The following is a 21,527-nucleotide window of genomic DNA, read 5'->3' as shown; positions in this document are numbered from 1 at the left end:
ATAAAGTATCCTTTTAAAAAAATATAAGTACCCCCAGCTCTAACCCAATGCCCTTCCCCTTTCCCTCCCCCAGAGCCAGGCACCCCCGGATTCTCTTGTTCTTTTATTAATACCCTGAGTCTCACTGGAGCCGCTGCCACAGCCACGTGATTCTCCTTCCAGATGCTGGGGCGTGTGCGCAGAGGGTCCGTGACTTGTCCAGGCGTGTGGCTCCGAAAGACAGTCACACGTTCCGTTGAAGCCGCCCCCTCTCTGAATCCTGGACTTTTTTTTTTTTTTTTTTTTTAAAGCTGTCTGGATGGCAATTTAACATGGGAAAAGGAGGATGGTTTGTCTGCGGGGAGCAAGTGGCCCGCCAGCGCTGGGCTCGCTGTGTGGGGCTGTGTGCTCCCACTCCAGCCCGGCGTTCCTCTAACGTGGCATCTGGGGGCAGCTGCCCCCCGCCCTCCATCCCTCCTTGCTACACCACTGGCCAGACCCACCCACCCCCAACTTGGAACTGCCCTGGGTCTCACCAGAGCTGCTGCCACTGTAGCCATGCACTTTTCCCACTAGGTGCTGGGGCGCGTGCGCAGAGCGGCTGTTAATGTCAGGGTGCGTGGCTCCAAACGTTAAATTTGACAGACACATGCCACTGCCGTCTCCCCGATCCCCCTTTGCAGGGCAAAATCCCAGACATTTTTTGTCAGATTTCACTTGTGTTGCCGTACCTCCCCCTCCCCCCACTTCTCTCGTATACCCCTAAGGGTATGCATAGCACTGGTTGAGAAACACTGAACTAGGGACACCTGGCAACTGAGCTTTGGACTCAATTATCTTAAATAATTTTGTATAATCTGGAGATTTTGCTACTTCTGGATCATTAATGAATTGATCCTTTTTCTGGAACAATGAATTAATGAATATGTTGAACAGTACAGGTCCCAGAATAGATACTTTTTATTTATTTCTGTCCTTTGTCTCCTATCTTTTAACTAGTTACTGATTCAGGAGAGGATTTTCCCTGCTATCATAGGACTATTTAATTTCCTTAAGTGCCTTTGATGAGGGACCGGCTTTCTGAAGATCCAAGTATGCCATATGAACTGGATCAACCCTACCGATATACTTGTTGACTCATCAGAGACTTCTAATAGATTAATGAGGCATTACTTCCTTTTACAAAAGCCATGTTGACTCTTCCCAACAAAATCATAATTACCTGTTTATCTGGTAATTATTTTCTTTACTGTAGTTCCTACCAATTTGTCCTCTACTTCAGTGCGGACAGTACTGCAGATTTGTTGCCCAAAAAGGACAAGTGCTCAGATAGGAATCTTCCTGCACATGTCTGCAGTGAAGATCAATACAAAGGACTCATTTAGCTCATCTGCAATGGCTTTGTCTTCCTTGAGTGCTCTTTTAACAACTGGTTGTCTAGTGGCTCCACTATTGGTTTGGCAGGCTTCCTGTTTCAGATATACTTAAAAAAATTCTTACCAGTAGATTTTTGCATCTTATGTAAGTTGCTTCTCAAATTCCTTCTTGGCCTTTTATTATACTTCCACATTTTACCTGCGAGTTTTGTGCATCTAGGATTTAGCTTCTAAATTTTAAAGGATCCTTTCTGCCTCTAACGGCCTTCATTACTCTGCTCTTTAGCCAGAGTGAAATTCTTTTTGTCCTCTTATTGTGTTTTCTGATTTGGGGTATCCATTTAATTTGAGCCTTTGTTATGGTCTTTTAAAACATTTCCCATGCTGTCTGCAGGCCTTTTACTTTTGTGACAGCTCCATTTAATTTTCATCTCTTTAAGTGGCCTTATTTTTATGTTGTTCCTGCTTTAAATGTTACTGAGTTGGGTTTCTTTGCTATTATCCTCTCTGCAAGAATGCTAAATGTATACACTATGGTCACTATTACAGAGCAGTTCAGCTATTGTCATCTTTTGGACCAAATCCTGTGTTCTGCTTAGGACTAAATCAAGAATTGTCTTACCTCTTATGGGTTCCATAACTAGCAGCTCCATGAAGCAGTCATTATGTATCTAGAAACTTTGTCTACATCCTGGCCTGAAGTGACATTTACCCAGTCAATAAGAGATGAGTTAAAATCATCCCTTGTTATTGTGTGTTCTGCTCTTGTACCCTCTCTAACCTCCCCTCATCATCTCACAGTCACAGTTGGTCCTGGGATGGTCATAATGATGGGGTTCCTCTGGGATCAGAAATGCCGCTGTTGGAGAGGAGAGCCCAATATGACTCATATATGCTGCATTTTTTGTCTTTTATTTTTCACCTTGTCATAAATTGCTTTAACAATCCACTCCACACCCCATGTACCTGTGCGTAGTTTTGGCTGATGTAAATTTCTCGCCTTGGGCCTTTCTTCTTCCTTCCTCCTTTTCAGATTGATTGAGTAATGCAATTTCACACCATCACAGCCACCGAGTGCTCTGTGTGGAGTGGTAAATACATATCTAGCTGATCCTGCCAAATTTGTAATCGGATGGCTAATGCAGCTTTCCTGTTCCATTTCACACTGACTCCCTTCGATCACATAGTTGAGCACCATTCACTCACTCACTGAGATTGGGTCAATGACCCTGTTTTCTTTGCTGACACAAGTGATGTCATATCCCTTGGCGGCAACAAGCATTGAATAGAACTGAGTAACAGTGAATCAGAAGGATGTGAAGCGAAGGGCTGCATGAACCAGGGACGCTCCGGATCAGAGATTGGATGAGAATATTTGGTGTCACTCTACCATTTCTCTTTAGAGGGTCCATGTCCTCCTTGCTCTCCCAATCACTGAATTACTCCAGCTTTGACCCTACTCCCCCATTAGTTGTGGTGTAGCTGCTAAGATTATTCACGATATGCTAGTAAAGAGGTCTGTAGAGTGCGCGCACACGTCATAAGGAGTGCACAGACCTCTTGACCAGTTTGGAGGCCCCTCAGATCTGTTATGATGAAGGGATTCTTGGTGTGTGTTGAGGCCCCAAAACATCCTTCTATTTGGGGAGTGACAGTCCCACATCTTATCTTGATTCCATTTGGGAGCTTGCCCTCTAGTGCAGTTGTCACCATATCATCTGAAAAAGAGCTTTTCAAAAGCTCTTTTAGAGCTGGCCCCGTGTGGCCTTCTCTGATCTGTGACATTTGATTCATGCAGTAAGTTTGTCTTGGAAAACTTTGGAGGCTGGGATAGGGATGTGAATGAGTAGTCGACTAGACGATTAACCGATACGCCTATGCTTATTGGTTAATCTAGTTGACTACTTGCGTTTCTCCCTCTCCCCTTCCTGTCTCTTTATTAGAGGTAGCAAGGTGGTGGGAAGCAAGAGCAGCCTCTGTCTGCGGTGAGCCTGGGTCTGCCACAGGCAGAGGCTGATTTGCAGCAGCAGCCCCTGTCTGCAGGGAGTCTGAGCTCCCTGTGGACAGAGGCTGCTACCAGAGCAGCCTCTGTCCACAGCCAGCCAGGGCCACTGCGAACAGAGACTGCTTCATGGAAGCTTTGCCTGCCCGCTTCCCCCTCCAACAGCTTCTGTGTATGGGGAGCCCAAACCCCATGGACAGGGGCTGCTGCCACCCCACACTTCTGCGTCTGTATCAGGGGCAGCAGCACAGGGCAGCAGGCAGCCATTCCGTAAGGGGAGCTGCTTTTTAAACTGGCTTCCCTTGTGGACTAGCTCCCGCCTGGCACCCCGCACTGCTGCCTCTGTATCTGAGGGGTGCTGGGGGCCCCCCAGGAGTAGGGCCAGATTGCAGTGGCTGCTGGCCCCTCCCTCTGGGACTATAGAATAGTCAACTAACCTCTAAGAATTCATGTGGTTAGTTGACTATTAACCTGCTATCTAACATCCCTAGGCCAGGAATCCTGCTAAAATGCTTGACTCATTTCTTCCTGTACTTGGCTTATCAAGCCTCCCTTTCCCCTTGACAGTTTTCTCTTTAACCACTTCACTTCAGCCTGCCTGCCTGCCACCAATACAGTGTGGAGGAGATTAGAAAGCTTACGTCAGTTGGATAGCCAACTTGCAAAACCATCTGTAACTTCTGTGCTGGCTATCTCTCTATACAGCCTTCTCACTGGGCTGCCTGCCTGACCCAGCCTCTGACCCTTGGTTGTAAAAACAGAATCTCTAAACTTTGTGGACTTTTTATGGAAGTCATGAGTGATACAAAGCAACTGCCAAAACGTCATTAGGATTGGAAGAACTAGAACAGTCCGTTAAAATATGGCAAGATGAGGGCTAGAGAAACCTAAATGCCCACTGTCTCCTTTAATCGATGTATAGACTGTGCGGCGATCATTAGTACACAGTAATTTCAGGCCCTCATTAAAATATCCTTCATTTAATAGTCTTTTTTTTACTTTTTCCATCCTCAAACCAGTGAACAGGTCGTATGCCATTCCATTAAGTCCCTGTGTCAACATTAATGAGAAGATTTGTGGCACCTTAAAGGTGAACAAATTCAGTTTTGCATAAGCTTTTGTGGGCTGGAACCCACTTGGTTAAATGCTCCTCATTTTTTTGCTGAAACAGACTAACATGAGTATCCCTATGAAATCTTTATTGCCTCCTTCCCTCTGTTGAGTATCTGTGATGCTCGTGAGCTCCTTTTCTAGCAGACCACTGTTATAACCTGGCTCTGATTGCATATGTGGGCTGCAACAGCACATGCCAGGGCTGTAACCCACACACAATTCTCTTTTACAAATTCATTTACAACAAGTTTGACACTGTCAACTTGGGCTAGAATAACATACTGCAAAGGCAATTTTCTCTGCCTTTGATATTCATATTTCCACATCACGTACTACGAATGGGACACAGTCAGTGTTACTTAATTATCGTCATTAACACTGGTCCTACAATTGATAGTTTACTGCTTTTGATGTTATATATACCCTGGATTCCGTAATTTCCACTACAACTCATCTGATGAAGTAAGTTTTACCCATGAAAGCTCATGATATATTTGTTGGTCTCTAAGGTGCCACAGGACTACTTGTTTTTTTTTTTTAACATTACAGACTAACATGGCTACCCCTCTGAGATAAAATTCTCTTGTCACTCATATGTTCTAGGGGCACCCACGCTTACCCATTCCTGGGGTTCGTACACACCCCTCTTAATTTAAATACACAGACCCAATTATTAGAACTCATCAGAGTGTATCTTCCTGCAGCCTTACATAGTAGTATTCTACTTGACTTCTATTTATTAATAATCGTCACAAAGAGCATACGCATGTTAAGCATACAATGCTCACCACTCCCAATAAGCCAGATGTTTCCTCATAGCCCCAGTCAGGATCAGGTACATCTGGGGGACTCGAGTGTCTACACAACCTCGTTGGAAGGTTGTTGAGGTCTGTTGACTCTGTTCTTTGAGCTGTGTCCTGGAGTTGTTTCCCAAAGAAATTCCTTTTGGACCCCACTGTATATAATGAAATTTGAGTCATGCTTAGCTATACTGTAACCCATTATTTTACTAAAAGTTGACTAACCAATCCTAACATATTGTAACAATTCTCTAACCGATTATATTCCACCACATTACTTGATTTACACCTTGCAAAATTATACAGCAGACGGAAACAATTAAAGAACCAGGCAGAGATCATACAGACAAACAATAAAAGTGGGAACCGTACTGATAGAACAGTGAAGAAATAGCATTCTGTCTGACAAACTACTTAATTTTCTATCAAACTAAATTCTGTTTAACCATCTTAAGATCAGTCTCTTTGTCTGGGGTCATTAGGACAGGGTCATCTTAATAGGCTGATACTGTACTGTTTTAATGTAATTAGATGCAATGTAAGGATCTGACTTCCTGCTTCTCAGTTAATGGCTTCTGCTCTTTCAATCAGGCTGCAGACAGGCTGTAGGCTTTAGGCCAGCGGTCTTAAACTGCAGGCTGGGGAGGAGGGGAAGCTGTCAGTTACTGCACGCAGGATATGGTTTTGAGGATAGCAGGGGAGAGGGGGCTGGCAGTGCACGGCAGCAGCGGTTGGGTCCCCCTGCACTTCTTGTGGCAGCGGAAGCCATGGAGAAGCAGAAAGCAGTAGAGCAAGAGCGCCAGTTAAGTAAGCTTCTCTTCCCTATGGCTCCTGCCACTGCAGGGAGTGCTAGGGATCTGACCGTTGCTGCTGTGTAGCGCCAAGCTCCCTCTGTGATCCCCGAAGCCATATCCTTGGGGACAGGGTGCCATGGGGGAAGAGGACGGGGCAATGGTGGGAAGAAATGGGGTTTGAGGACAGTAACAGACTCCTTCTCCCCCACCTGCTGCGACTCCCAGGACAGATTGTGCAGTTGCTCCTGCTGGGGATGACCCGTGATCTGGGAGTTTGAAATCCTTGCTTTAGGCCTTACAGTGTGGCTACAGAAAATGGCCTTCTCCTTACACTTACAGCGCAGTCTGACAAGCTGGTCTCTGGATGGGCCTGAGCTGCCTGACATAATGATAGGGGTCTGAAAGGCAGACTGCGTCTCTGCCAATCCCACAACTTAGCCATGAGTGTGGATGCATAGTTTACGTCACGTGCGTGTGTTGTATGCACTCGGTAAAGTTCTACAGAAACACTGTGTAGAGGTTGGAGTTTACACATCTGGTATGACTTGCACAACAACCGTAACATCACCCCTCCTTGTGCTTCCTAGCTGGTTGTATAATTGTACATCTATCTGCTGTTTTACGCTATAATAGAGACCTGCATCTGTATTCTCAATCTGAATGCTGCATTAATGTGATTTTGCTTTGTCTTCATTTACAAAAAAAAGAATGGGGGGGAGGGAGAAAGGCAGGGGTATATAGGTGATGGAGCTTGTTGTATATGATATATATGGAAGAGTTAGCTGGAAGAAGGCAGAGATGGAAAGTTGCTAAGCAAACCACCTGCCATCCAGGTTAGACCTGCTCAGGAATTTTTTGATAAAGTGTTTTTTTAGTTGAAAAAATGACAATTTGTCTAAACCCAAACTTCTCACATGGAACAGGTTGGTTTCAACTAATTTTTTGACTAAAGATTTTTTTGGGGGAAAAAAGTTTCGGCCCTCCCTCCCACCCCCGGACAGAGTCTGCTCCCTCTATATCAGCGAGTGCAAACCAGCCCTACTCCTGAGGAGCCCCCTGCCACTTCGGGCTGCTGCCTCTGTATCAGAGGCAGCAGCGTGGGGCCACAGGCAGCCAGTCCTCAAGGGGAGATGGTTTTTAAACTGGCTCCCCTTGCAGACCAGCTCCTGCCTGGCAACTTGCGCTGCTGCCTCTGTATCAGAGGCAGCAGCGTGGAGTGGCAGGGGGCTCCTCAGGAGTAGGGCTGGAGCACACTGGCTGCCTGTCCCACCCCCAGGAACTATAGAATGGTCAAGGAACCAATAAGAATTCATGAGGTTAATCAACTATTCAATTAACCAATATTCAACATCCCTAGTGCAGAATGAATTTTATGTGCATTAATATGGAGATGAGTGACACATCACCTACATTTTGGAACACATACCAAAATTCATTCTATACAGGCAGTCCCCAGGTTACGTACAAGATTGGGACTGTAGGTTTGTTCTTAAGTTGAATCTGTATGTAAGTCGGAACTGGCGTCAGACGCTGCTGAAACTGATCAGTTTCAACCGCGGCTGAATCTGGACACCAGTTCTGACTTACATACAGATTCAACTTAAGAAACCCAGGCGTCCCCAAGTCAGCTGCTGCTGAAACTGATCAGCGGCTGATTCCAGGAAGCCTGGGGCAGAGCAACTCTGCCTCGGGCTTCCTGTAGTCAGCCGCTGGTCAGTTTCAGCAGCGGCTGACTTGGGGACGCCTGGGGCAGAGCAGCTGGGGTGCTGCTGGGTTGCTCCAGTAGGCGGCTCCTCGGCGCTACTGGAGCAACCCAGCAGCACCCCAGCTGCTCTGCCTCAGGCGTCCTGATTCAGCCGCTGCTGAAACTGACCAGCAGCGGCTGAATCAGGACTCCTGGGGCAGAGCAGCTGGGGTGCTGCCGGGTTGGTCCAGAGCAGCGCTGTGGGACCAACCCGGAAGCCCCCAGCTGCTCTATTCCAGGGGTAGGCAAGAAAAGCCTGGTCTGCTGGGTGGGGGGGGCACTAGCTGTACCCCCCCGCCCCCAGCAGACCAGGGAGACCGGGGGTGGGGACGCCCAAGTCCTCCATGGCTTTGCTCCGTCTCCCTGGTCTGCTGACCTGGGAGACACGGAGCAAAGCCGCAGAGCACGTGGGCAGCGGGACAGTCCAGGCGCGCCGCGCTGTCCCACTGCTGGCGTGCTCCGAGGCTTTGCTCCCCATCTCCCTGGTCTGCTGGTCTGCAGTCCGTGTCCTCCGGGGCGAGAAAAGCCGCGTTCGTAACCGCGGATCCGACATAAGTCGGATCCGCGTAAGTCGGGGACTGCCTGTAGCTGATAGAGGGCTGGAACATCAACCATTGGAACATATGAATCCTTCTCACACAATCTGTGTTTAAGTCATGGTGTTGTTAAAATAGCAATAATAAATAAACAGAAATGAAAAAGTGCAACCCGGTTTTTATTTTTAAGGAAAAAAACCAGATTTGCTTTGAATCTTCAGCTTTGGCAGAGGAGTCATGGTTTGGCAGAATGGAGGCAATTGCACAATCAGTTAATCAGTTTCAGACTGGCAATTAGTTGTCTGGGGGAGAAAGGTCTGGATGCTGTGGGGCACTTGGTCAGATACAGATCAGCAGGGAAGTTGAGAAGGTTGTAGAGCCCTTTTTTGTTTATGGATTGACAGGGAGTTACAGAGGAGGTTCTGGAACATTCTGAAGCAGCTGGTCACTAATAGTTTGTCAGGAGCCAGTGCAGAAGGTTCTGGAAAGTCCCAGACCAGGGAGACGCGGAGCAGCTTTTCTTGCCCCGGAGTACATGGGCGGCGGGACCGCGAGGTCCCGCAGTCCGTGTCCTCCGGGGCGAGAAAAGCCGCGTTCGTAACTGCGGATCCGACATAAGTCGGATCCGCGTAAGACGGGAACTGCCTGTACATGGACAGTCTGTCTGGGTTAGGGCTGAGGGGTTTGGAGTGTGGGAGAGGGCTCAGGATTGAGCAAGATGAGGGCTCTGGCTGGGAGTGCACATTCTATGGTGGGGCTGACGATGAGGGGATTGGGATACAGGCTCCCAGAGAGAGTGGGCTTCCTCCGTCCTTTCTCACCACAGTAGCTCCAGGTGTAGTGAGAGATACCTCTCTGCCAGCCATGGCAGCTCTGGTGAGGCTGGGTTAGGCTGGGCGAGAGTCACCTTTCTCTCGGGTACAGCAAGTCCATGCTGTTGGAGACAGTGGAGGGAGAACTTTGAGAAAGTGCCTCTCCCCCAGCTGCAGTAGCTCCCTGCTGGTGCATGGAGCACATCTTTCCCCCAGCCACAGCAGCTCCCCCAGCCAGGGAGAGGCGTGCTCTTGCAGCCTAGCAAGGAGCTGCTGTGGTCAGGAGATAGGTGTGTCTCCCCTGGCTGTGGTTCCTCTCTGTGTGGCAGTCCTGAGTCCCTGCACAGGGCTTATTAGGAAGCTGTGCAGCTTAGATGCAATTTAAGAGTTGGGCGCCCAAACTCACTAATTATGTTCAAAAACTTAGGACAGTACAGTTTACTCTATTTGGGAAGCAGTGCTGCAAATCTTCAATGGAGGAGCAGGTTTGAAGGGAAGCTTTGGAAGAGGGCAAATGTTTGGTGAACGAGGAAGTGAGAAGATAAGTTTCAAAGCACTGTATACAAATATTACAAGTGCTAGTAATAATAATAGGGCTCAGATTTTCCTAGATGTGATAGCTGATGAATTCCTTCATCAAGTAGTTGCTGAACCAACAAGGGGGGATGCTATTTTAGATTTGGTTTTGGTGAGTAGCGAGGACCTCATAGATGAAATGGTTGTAGGAGACAACCTTGGCTCGAGTGATCATGAGCTAATTCAGTTTAAATTAAATGGAAGGATAAACAAAAATAAATCTGAGAGTAGGATTTTTGATTTCAAAAGAGCTAACTTTAGTAAATTAAGGAAATTAGTTAGGGAAGTTGATTGGACTAAAGAAATTATGGATCTTAAAGTGGAGGAGGCCTGGAATTATTTTAAGTTAAAGTTGCAGAAGCTGTCAGAAGCCTGTATCCCTAGAAAAGGGAAAAAATTTATAGGCAGGTGTGTTAGACCAAGCTGGATGAGCAAGCATCTCGGGCCGTGTCCACACTCAGGGGTTCTTTCGAAAAAAGTACCCTTTTTTCGAAAGAACTTCCCCTGCATCCAGACTCAAGCCGCGTTCTTTCGAAATTATTTCGAAAGAACGCGGCTTTTCTTTCGATGGCGGTAAACCTCGTTTCACGAGGAAGAACGCCTTCCTTCGAAAGTTCCTCTTTCGAAGGAAGGCGTTCTTCAATGTAAAGAGGCCGTCTTCGAAAGAGAGCATCCAGACTCGCTGGGTGCTCTCTTTCGAAAAAGCGGATTTCCTCTATCGAAAGATCCGCCTGCAGTCTAGACGCGATCTTTCGAAAGAGGCTCTTTCGAAAGATGCTTTCGAAAGAGCCTCTTTCGAAAGAAGCCTGCAGTCTAGACACAGCCTCAGAGAGGTGATTAAGAAAAAGCAGAAAGCATATGAGGAGTGGAAAATGGGAGGGATTAGTAAAGAAAGCTACCTTATTGAGGTTAGAGCATGTAGGGATAAAGTGAGAGAGGCTAAAAGTCAGGTAGAGTTGGACCTTGCAAAGGGAATTAAAACCAATAGTAAAAGGTTTTATAGCCATATAAATAGGAAAAAAACAAAAAAAGAAGAAGTGGGACCGCTAATTACTAAGGATGGAGTGGAGGTTAAGGATAATCTAGGAATGGCCCAATATTTGAACAAATACTTTGCTTCAGTCTTTAATGAGGCTAATGAAGAGCTTAGGGATAATGGTAAGTTAACAAATGGGACTAAAGATAAGGAGGTAGATATTACCATATCCGAGGTAAAAGCCAAACTTGAACAGCTTAATGGGAGTATATCGGGGGTCCCAGATAATCTTCATCCAAGAATATTAAAGGAACTGGCACATGAACTTGCAAGTCCATTAGCAACAATTTTTAATAAATCTCTAAACTCAGGGGATGTACCATTTGACTGGAGAATTGCTAATATAGTTCCGATTTTTTAAGAAAGGGGAAAAAAAGCAACCCGGGTAACTATAGGCCTGTTAGTTTGACATCTGTAGTATGTAAGATCCTGGAAAAAATTTTGAAGGAGAAAGTAGTTAGAGACATTGAGGCTAATGGCAATTGGGACAAATTACAACATGGTTTTACAAAAGGTAGATTGTGCCAAACCAACCTGATCTCCTTTTTTGAGAAAGTAACAGATTTTTTAGATAAAGGAAATGCAGTGGATCTAATCTACCTCGACTTTAGTAAGGCATTTGATACAGTACCACATGGGGAATTATTGGTTAAATTGGAAAAGATAGGGATTAATATGAAAGTTGAGAGGCGGATAAGCAACTGGTTAAAAGGGAGACTACAGCGGGTCATATTGAAAGGTGAACTGTCAGGTTGGAGGAAGGTTACTAGCGGAGTTCCTCAGGGATCAGTTTTGGGGCCAATTTTATTTAATCTTTTTATTGCTGATCTTGGCACCAAAAGTGGAAGTGTCCTAATAACATTTGCGGATGACACAAAGTTGGGAGCTATTGCCTATTCAGAAAAGGATCGGGATATCATACAGGAAGATCTGGATGATCTTGTAAATTGGAGTGATAGCAATAGGATGAAATTTAATAGTGAGAAGTGTAAGGTTATGCATTTAGGGATTAATAACAAGAATTTTAGTTCTAAGCTGGGGACACATCAGTTGGAAGTAACGGAGGAGGCGAAGGACCTAGGAGTCCTGGTTGATTATAGAATGACTATGAGCCGCCATTGTGACATGGCCGTGAAAAAGGCTAATACGATCTTGGGATGTATTAGGTGAGGTATTTCCAGTAGGGATAAGGAGGTGTTAGTGCCATTATACAAGGCATTGGTGAGACCCCATTTGGAATAGTGTGTGCAGTTCTGGTCTCCCATGTATAGGAAGGATGAATTCAAACTGGAACAGGTACAAAGAAGGGCCACTAGGATGATCCGAGGAATGGAAAACCTGTCTTATGAAAGGAGACTCAAGGAGCTTGGCTTGTTTACTTTAACCAAAAGAAGGCTGAGGGGGGACATGATTGCACTTTTTAAATATATTAGAGGGATAAATACCAGGGAGGGAGAGGAATTATTTAAGTTTAATACCAGTGTGGACACAAGAACAAATGGATATAAGCTGGCTAGTAGGAAGTTTAGACTTGAGATTAGACGAAGGTTTCTAACCATTAGAGGAGTGAGATTCTGGAACGGCCTTCCAAGGGAAGTAGTGGGGGCAAAAGATCTATCTGGTTTCAAGATTAAACTAGATAGGTTTATGAAGGGAATGGTTTGATGAGATAACATGATCTTGGTAGCTAATTGACCATTCATTATCAGTGGGAAATAGGTCAATGGAGGGATGATAGGAGTTACTATAGAGAACTTTCTGGGTGTCTGGCTGATGAGTCTTGCCCACATGCTCAGGGTTTAGCTGATCGCCATATTTGGGGTCGGGAAGGAATTTTCCTCCAGGGTAGATTGGCAGAGAGGCCCTGGAGGTTTTTCGCCTTCCCCTCTGTAGCATGGGGTACAGATCACTGCTGGAGGATTCTCTGCATCTTGGGGTCTTCAAAGTATTTGAAGGCTTCAATATCTGAAATATAGGTGAGAGGATTATTCTAGGAGGGGTGGGTGGGATTTTGTGGCCTGCACTGTGCAGGGGGTCAGACTGGATGCTCATAATGGTCCTTCTGACCTTGAAGTCTATGAGTCTATAAGAGATGGCACGGAAGAAGGTGCGAAGATGCAAGTGAAAGAAACCTACAAAAGGGGTGTTTCAGAGAGCCGCATACGGCTCAAGTAAGAGGGTATGAGAGTAGAGAAAGAGCCAGGAATTGTATCGTGGAAGGCCTTTATAGGAAGACTAGAGTCTTGAATGGGTTGTGGAAGACAAGGGAAAGCTTGTAAGGAGAGTCATGTTAAGTAGTGTATGGCAGATGATCTTACCAGTCTCTCATTTTTATTTTAATGCAGAGCTTTTATTTGTTTAAAATTTTGACTGATGGGCAATATGTGCAATAGAAACTTCCTGTGAGTAGCAGCCAGGACTTGTGGCCCTATTCAGTGACCTGACCTCCCTGCTGTTTGGTTGCTTATGAATAAGAAGCATCCTGATCAACCAGTTTGTGCCGGTTCCGTTAGGTAGATGAACAAAGATCCCCTTGTTCTTTGAGGAATTTGTCTCGATACTCTAGTAAAAGCTTCCCCTCTCCAGACCCATTGTTGTGCACCAGGTCAGAGGCGTCCTGGGATAGCAAGGGAATGTTGAATTCTTTTCCCTGCCAAAGGCGCAGAGATGGACGGAACTGTGTGTGTGCATTTGTGAAGGTTTCCATTGAAGTCTCTCCTCCCTTCCCCCTCTTCCTACAATTGAGGCTTATTTTTCCTTTCCTTTTTCTTTTTCCTGTTTAAAGAATGACCCATTTAGTGGGTTTGGGCGTCTCTGTTAATCCTTCCGCCTGCTAGAAAGTGAGTGAGCTCTGAGATGATATTGCTGAGGAAGGGGGAAGCAAGGCAGGAATTTGCCTTTCTGCCGAGTTGTAGAGTTGATAGATTGGAAGAATGCGGCATAAAGCTTTGAGATATCTGGGCTCCATCTTTGTGTTTTGCCTCAACTGTCTCTTCCTTCCTCTCCTTGCTGCCAAGCTTCGCCTTGGTCTTGAACAGTAAGGGGCTAAAACACCTTCCCCCTGCAGGCAACCATTCTGTCAGTCTCCTGAGGGAATGGAGATGAAATGGAAGCTGTATCAGCCCAGTAGAATAAAGTTGAGGGAGAACAATCACCCTACATCAGAGGTGGGCAATAACATGGTGGATGTTCGCCAGAGTTAGCCCCTGGCGGGCCACCGCCACTGTATTTCCCAGCACGGCCATAGGTACCAGCAATTATAGCTCCTGTTGGCTGTGGATCACCATTCCTGGCCAATAGGAATGGTGGAAAGTGGTGTAGAGCGGGAAACAGTTTCCTGCAGCTCTCATTGGCCAGGAATGGCAATCTGCTGCCAATGGGAGCTGAGATTGCATGTATCTGCAGCCGTACAGGTAAATATAGCTGCGAGGGCCCACTAGGAGCTAACCCTGATAGACTAAATCAGTGTTTCCCAACTTGTGGTCCACGGACCTATGGTGGTCCACGACAGTACTGCAAGGGGTCTGTGGAAAGTTCAAAAATAAGGATTGGGCCCACTACTGTGGGCCCAATCCTTACTTTTCTTTTTTCTTTTTCTTTTTCTTTCCTTTGTTTTCTTTTTTTTTTCTCCCCCAGGGAGGGGGTGTGCATGACATTTTAATAGATTGAAAAGGGGTCCGTATGCTTGAAAAGATTGGGAACCACTGGACTAGATCTAGCGAGTGGGCTGGTATTTGCCAACCCCTGCTCTACGTAGGTCTCAGTCCTCTGTACTCAGTGGTTGTGTTTTGAGGTGAGGTGGTCATTGCCATGGAATGCTCAGTCATTGGGACACTGGTAGTACTGAGAGGTGGGATCATACTCCTAGGAGGGAGTGTGAGCTGGGGTTATAATGCTCTCATTGTTTCCCTGTGACTGTGTGATGTGTCCTGAATTACTCCTTTGTGGTGATTCACTCTGGAGCTGGAATGTGGAGAATGTTTAATACAGATGTAAATCCCAGCCAGGTTCCCCTTGGTCGCCACATCATCAACTCCCCTTTCTATCCTCTGTTATTGCCAAACGCTTTACCCTCATGAGTCTCCTTTCCTCCCATTCCCCCTTTGTGGGTTAGTGACTGTGACTGTCACATGAGACTGTTTTCACAGTGACGAGCAGTGTCCTGGTGAGGAATAACTAATAATACCCAAGATTTACATTGGCTCCCTGTGAGCTATCTTCTGGTTTGAATACACTCTCTAGGTTAGTTGGATTAGAGATAAAAGATCACCAGTGGCTGGCTGAGAGCCCGGCTGTCTGAGGGGCAGTAGTAGGAAGTGCAGGGCTCCGATGCCCAGTGTGCAAGAGATGCATGGGAGAGGGGAACAGGCATGGGGGCTGAGGTGCTGCAGGTGGAACCCCAGTGAGCCACAAGTTGCTGCGGCCCACTGAGGTGAAGAAGGGACACTCATGCGGCCCACTCCCTGGTTTTGGTTCTCCATAGCTGCTATAGGTCTCTCTCTCTGGATTACTGGGAACCTTTCGTCATTGTAGAGAGACTAGAACCTACCCTAATCCAGTGTGTCAATCTCCATCTCCCACCTTCTCAGGCCCTTGGCCCATCTGGTCTGTGAACCTGCCTTTGACGGTGATTGGTAGTGAATGCTATAATAGTGAGGGAAGAGAATGGTTCCTTCCAGACCTCCCTAGGAGACTGTCTTGCCCTAGTGGCGGCAGCATGTCCATTGGCAAGTGCTTTGAATTAGTCAATGAATGGACCTGGCTTTGCAGATGAAAGGCTGGCTGCCAGCAGTGGGAGTCTAGGATGGGGAAGCAGGAGACAGAAGTAGGGTGTGGGGGATGGGTGGATTTTATGCTTAGTCCTGGAAGTTGCGCTCAGAATAAAGGCGCTGACCAGAAACCCACGTTTGGATTCAGAGCTGATATTCTAAGCGGTCAGTTTCCTACTGATGCCATCATATAGCCTGAATCACTTCCCCTTAATGGAATGGTGGTTTCCAGCTATGCTACCAGGGCAGAGTAAGGGGACAGTGGGGAGGGGGACCAGTGGAAAATGGGTGTGAGTATGAAAACAAATAAAATCTGGTGAAAGTTTTTTAAACTAACCTTCCCCCTGCACCTGTCTCTTCCAGTCTCTGTCTGCTGCTGTTTCTTCATACTGTTTCTTTTCCTGTCTGAGCTCACCGGATTCATAGCCACTGAAATGTAAGTATAAGCTATTGAAAGTTGTTGTTTTTTAAAGTGATTCCTTGGGTAGTGTCCCTGTGAGTACTTGCATCAGGATGTGCACATACCCAGGTGCTCTTGTTTGGAGATTTTGTCAGCAGTGTCCATGGGTCTATGCTTGCACCTGAGACACCCTTATGCTCTAGTATAAGGTATACCAGTAGGGACAGACCCACCACCTCTTGATCTCCTTGTTGTCCACCTGTAGCTTGAGATGGAGCATCGCAGTGTTCATTAGGTAGCCATGTAGCTTGTTACATCGCTTGCTTATCTTTCCTTATTCTCTAGCACCGTGGTGTTCAACCAGTTCTGAAGCAGTAGCCTCTATAGTGGCTACCGCTATAGCGAACTAGCTTTACGTGTGGCTAGTGTGTTGGACACCACTGCTCTAGTATTTACCTTTTAATTATTTTGATTTTTTTCTTTTTTGTTATTTAGCACAGTTTGTGCTTTGTGCTTTTCTGTGATTTCCCTGCCCCCCCCTCCCCCCTTCTCTTCTTTTTTTGTCCAATCTGGGCCTGTTTGTTTTTCTTAGGCCTTGATCTACTGCCTTGAGTATGGATTGTGACTAAGATCCTGGGCTTCCAACTAGGGATGTAAATGGGTAACTTGGTTACCTGGAGAGCATCTGCCTTACTGGGTGATGCTTACTGGGTAACAGTTTCCTGGGAGCAGGTCCCTGCCCATGGCCTGCTGCGGGCAGAGAGCTGCTCCAGCCCTGTGTGGCTAGCATCTGGAGCTAGAAGCTGGCAACTAGTTCCGGTCCCAGCACGGGGGCCAGGGGCTGGCCTGGGACCCCACTCAGTCAGTTAGTGAGCTAAATGTTAGGTTAACTGAACATTTACCCAGTTAACTGATAAATCAGGATTTTATATCCCTCCTTCAAACCCTGCCAGACCTACGAGAGTAATGGTGGATGTAGGAGAGATGGGGGATGCTACCGTTTCCCCAGCTGAGCTGGGCAGGAGGGAGGCAAGAAACACCATGTGGTTCTGTTCTCTGTCTCTTTTGAGCCAGTCTGGCAGCCTGCGTCCACCAAGCCCCAACCCTAAGTGCCAGCGTGCTCCCTGCTGCAGGAGGTGGGGTGGGGATTAGCTCAAGCTGCAGACCACCTGGGAGGCGGCTGCGGACTACTAGTGGTCCGCTGACCGCACTTTGAGAACCATTGTGATAAGTTGTGTCCACAGCCTCACTTTCTACCTGAAATTTCTTCAGAATTCCATGTTTATCAAGAAGAATCACCTATTAGTGTGTTATCCCAAGCCTTGCTCTTCAAGAGAAGGAACAAGCCCCCATTTACTGCATGTAAAAATAGCTCTTTCCTTTTATCTCAGCAGGACTAGACCCTTAAGGTCTTCCTCTGGACTCGGTTCACAATCATGCTAGAAGGGCATAACAAGTGGGGTTCTGTGGGGTCTGTTTTGGGACGAATTCTGTTCAATATCATCATCAATGATTTAGATATTAGCATAGAGAGTACACTTATTAAGTTTGCAGTTGATACGAAGCTGGGAGGGGTTGCAACTGCATTGGAGGACAGGGTCATAATTCAAAATGATCTGGAGAAATGGTCTGAGGTAAATAGGATGAAGTTACATAAGAACAAATGCAAAGTACTCCACTTAGTAAGGAACAATCTGTGTCAAACATACAGAATGGGAAGCGACTGTCTAGGAAGGAGTACTGCAGAAAGGGATCTATGGGTCATAGTGGAAGACAAGCTAAATATTAGTCAACAGTGTGACTTTGTTGCAAAAAAGCCAGACATGATTCTGGGATGCATGAGCAGGAGTGTTGTGAGCAAGACATGAGAAGTCATTCTTCCGCTCTATTCTGCACTTGATTAGGCCTCAATTGGAATATTGTGTCCAGTTCTGGGCACCGCATTTCAAGAAAGATGTGGAGAAATTGGAGAAAGTCCAGAGAAGAACAACAAGAATGATTAATGGTATACAGAACATGACCTGTGAAGGAAGACTGAAAGGATTGGGCTTGTTTAGTTTAGAAAAGGGAAGACTGTGAGGGGATATGACAGCAGTTTTCAAGTACCTAAAAGAGCATTACAGGAGGAGGGAGAAAAATTGTTCTCCTTGGCCTCTGATGATAGGACAAGAAGCAATGGGCTTAAACTGCAGCAAAGGAGGTTTAGGTTGGACATTAGGAAAAACTTCCTAACTGTCGGTGGTAAAACACTGGAATAAATTACCTAGGGAGGTTGTGGAATCCCCATCTCCGGAGATATTTAAGAGCAGGTTAGATAGACATCTATCAGGAATGGTAGATGCTGCTTGGTCCTGCCTGAAGGCAGGGGATTGAACTCGATGACCTCTTGAGGTCCCTTCTAGTATTCTATGACTCTTTGTCTCTGTTACAAAACAAATTAAAGGATGTCCTACGTCCACCCAAAGACTGCCTAAAATGGTTTCAGGATATGCTTTGTCCTGTTACAAAGCCTTAGGGTTCATCCCCCCCTATACAAGTTATTTTTTCACCAGGGCTCAATCTTCCTCTGTAGTCATCCTGAAAAACACACCTATCTTCAATATCTATAAGGGGGCCACCTAGTGTTTGTTGCCCATGTTTTACCATGTACATTACGCTGTCATACCCGGTTACAGAACTGACATGTCGCCCTCTTCTGTAATTGAAGTACTGCTTGAGATTTTCCTGACATGAAACTCACATAGCGACACTACAGGAAGGAGGAGAGTTACTTAACTTGCACTGTAATTGGATTTCTTTGATATGTGTGGCCCTAGGGGGTGTTCTACTACCTACCTTCCTTTCCCTCTGCTTTAGAATCTCTTGCTGAACTTTTGTGGTTGAGAGAGAACTGTAGGGGTGGCATCTCTGTCCCCTCTACCTACCTTCTACTGGACAATGAGTATGTCTACAGTGCACGTGCAGACCTGTGGATAGTCCTGACAAAAATCTCAGATGTAGTATGTGGGAGCACTCATGCATCCTAACACAGAGCACCTAGGGGACACATTTGGAAGAACTCCAGTTTTTGTGCAAGTAAAGTAGCCTCTCCTCCTTTAACCAAATCATCTCTCTGTGACCTTAGTGTCTTATGTCTAATTCCACTAGTTCAGCTCATTGTTTAACCATGTTGGAGTTGTCCTCATTAAAACAACATGCTCAAGTCTTAACTCACTTTATTTCCATTTAATGATGCCTCTTAGGAAAACTTTTAATTCCTTTGAGGGAAAGCTGCTGCTTTCATGCTCAGCCTTTTATTTCTAGCTATATACTGGATTTCAGGTGGACTATAATGGATGTGTCATTCAGACTGGAGGTTGTACATGAATACATCCTTTTCCAAGTATCTCATGGTGGTCAAAGAGTGGTATGAATGTTTAAAAAGGCAGATAGCATGCAATTGCACATCCCTCCCTTTCCTGCAGTAGGCATTCTCTTGCCATTTGCTGCAACTTGTCTCCTGTAACCCCTGCCCAGTACAGTGTGGTGGTTTTAAATACATTTGACTAAGGATGAGCATGGAGACGTTGTGTTCTACCCATCACAATTTCATTATGTTAGTGTTTAGAAGTTTAAAGCAGTGGCATGTGAGTCATGACTCTCCAGGTTTTGTTCCCAACTCTGCTAAAGACTGCGAGACCTCAGGCAAGATACTGCTTCTCTCCCATTTTCCCCATCTATAAAATGGACATAATGCTTTGTCTGTCTTCTCATTACACTTTGAAACCAACCTTTTGGGAAAGATGAACAATGTAAGAGCAAATTGTCATTAGTAAATGTTAACACTGAAAGCTTTTCTGTTCAACTGAAATAGGACTAGGTTCCTATTTCTAATATTCACAGACATGCTGTATCGGTGGCATAGTTGTTAAAATCTCCTCCTACCTTTGTCCATACCTCAACTTTACTTGGAAATATGGTTGACTGTGTGTCTGTGACATCTCAAAAATCTGCTCTGAATAAAATGAAAACAGGTTTTTTTTTTTAAATTAGCACTGAGTCTACCAAAGGTATCAGTTCCTGAGTCACTGCTTCCTGTTTCACCTAGAATTGCCTTTCTGCCCTCATTTTTCTGCTATCCTAAAAAAAAAATTCTTCAGTAATGTTTAACATAGTTAAAATCCGTTCTGTGTTCCAGGAGTCATTGTCATGCTGTTAATACCACAATGACCTCACAGGATACAGAAATCCTGGGAAGTTAGGCAGAGAGGAACTTCCATGAGAGGCATTGCTTAGAAGATGGACCAGATAACAAGAGGAACCTAATCAGCCAGTGGGGAGGGAGGAGGGGCGCGGAGCATGTCTGTGTCCCATGCTGTATGGAACTTATTATCCACCTCTTGATTTTAAAAAGTGTGGAAGTCTTTGTTGTGTGGCTAATAGAGAATTACTTCTTCCAGTGTTTGTGACTACTTTGGCACAAGAGTGTGTTCTCACTGAAACCCTTAACCTTGGGTAGTCAAAGATAGTAGTGAAATCTAGGTTTGTAACTTGTTTTAATGTGTCTCCCTTACCTACTTTGTAGATGATGTTTTCTGTTTCCATTTCCTTTTATTTCTCTCTCCAGTTCAGTCCCATTGTTCTATAAGATGCTCAGGATCATTTGATCTCTAGAGCCAGCTCTTCTGGGTTCCCTTAATTTAAAACAAAACTTAAACAGCTAGAAAGGGGAGAACTATATCTAGTAATGCATTACTTCTCCTCCAGGGCTATCCAGAATCATGGGTGGTTTGATTTTTAAAATGTACATTTCAAGGAGAGTAAACAACGTCTCTTTCCTGACCTTCACCAAATGAGCAAGTTTTGTGGGTGAGGGAGGAAAGGAAGAAGATATTTGTGTTTGCTGACTTACAGGCTTTCTGAGGTCTTGTCAAGCTGGTGTCAATCCTCGTATTGTCAGCATAATTATGTCTTCTCAAAGACACTTCTGGTGTAGTGACTGTTTTAAAGCTCATCTAACAGAATACCAGACTGTCTTATCAGTCTGGGATAGATTGTGGCCCTAGCAGGGTGAGATGGCAGAGAGTGGGGAAGCAAGAGGGGGAATTGTTCTGGGAGTAAGTGTTTGTGAGCAATAATGCCATAAAATCAGGATCAACATGGTGGAAGAGGGTGAGATGGCAAAAGTGAGTGCAGCATCCTGATTCCACGTTGACCACCACCATGGGAGTCTGAAGAATATGGAAATCCACTTTGGCTCATTATGGTCTCACCAGAATGTCTTACTGGTAGCAGCTTGGGACATTGGCAAAGTCTACATTGGCAGTTTACAGAGCTGTAACTTTCTGGCTCAGGGATGTGAAAAAACACTCACCCATCTAAGTGCAGCAAATTATAGTGCTGTAAAACACCAGTGGGAACCAAGCTACAGTGCTGGGAGCATAGCTCCCAGCACTGTTAGCTACTCCCCTGGTGGAGGTGGTTTACAGAGAATGTTGAGAGCTCTCTTCTGGTACTTGTGCTGTGGCCACACTTTCAGTTTAAAGCACTGCCGTGGCTGTGCTTTAAACTTTTACATGTAGACAAAGAGACTGCATTTGTAAAGAGTTCC

The 21,527-nt window shown here is 45.7% G+C and overlaps 1 protein-coding gene across 3 annotated transcripts in view; it reads left to right on the top strand.

Annotated features, from left to right (window-relative positions):
- ERGIC1 (endoplasmic reticulum-golgi intermediate compartment 1) overlaps positions 1-21,527 on the top strand; it is a 104,986-nt gene that overhangs the window by 38,200 nt on the left and 45,259 nt on the right. For all 3 annotated transcript variants that reach the window (XM_075900264.2, XM_075900263.2, XM_075900262.2), the window contains exon 3: positions 15,901-15,973. In XM_075900264.2, the coding sequence (XP_075756379.1) occupies positions 15,901-15,973 (73 nt within the window). The remainder of the gene's footprint in view (positions 1-15,900; positions 15,974-21,527) is intronic.

This window comes from Pelodiscus sinensis, chromosome 16 (assembly GCF_052426305.1).
Source record: "Pelodiscus sinensis isolate ZL-2025 chromosome 16, ASM5242630v1, whole genome shotgun sequence".
Lineage (NCBI taxonomy): Eukaryota > Metazoa > Chordata > Testudines > Trionychidae > Pelodiscus > Pelodiscus sinensis.
This window is presented reverse-complemented; position numbering and strand designations above follow the sequence as displayed.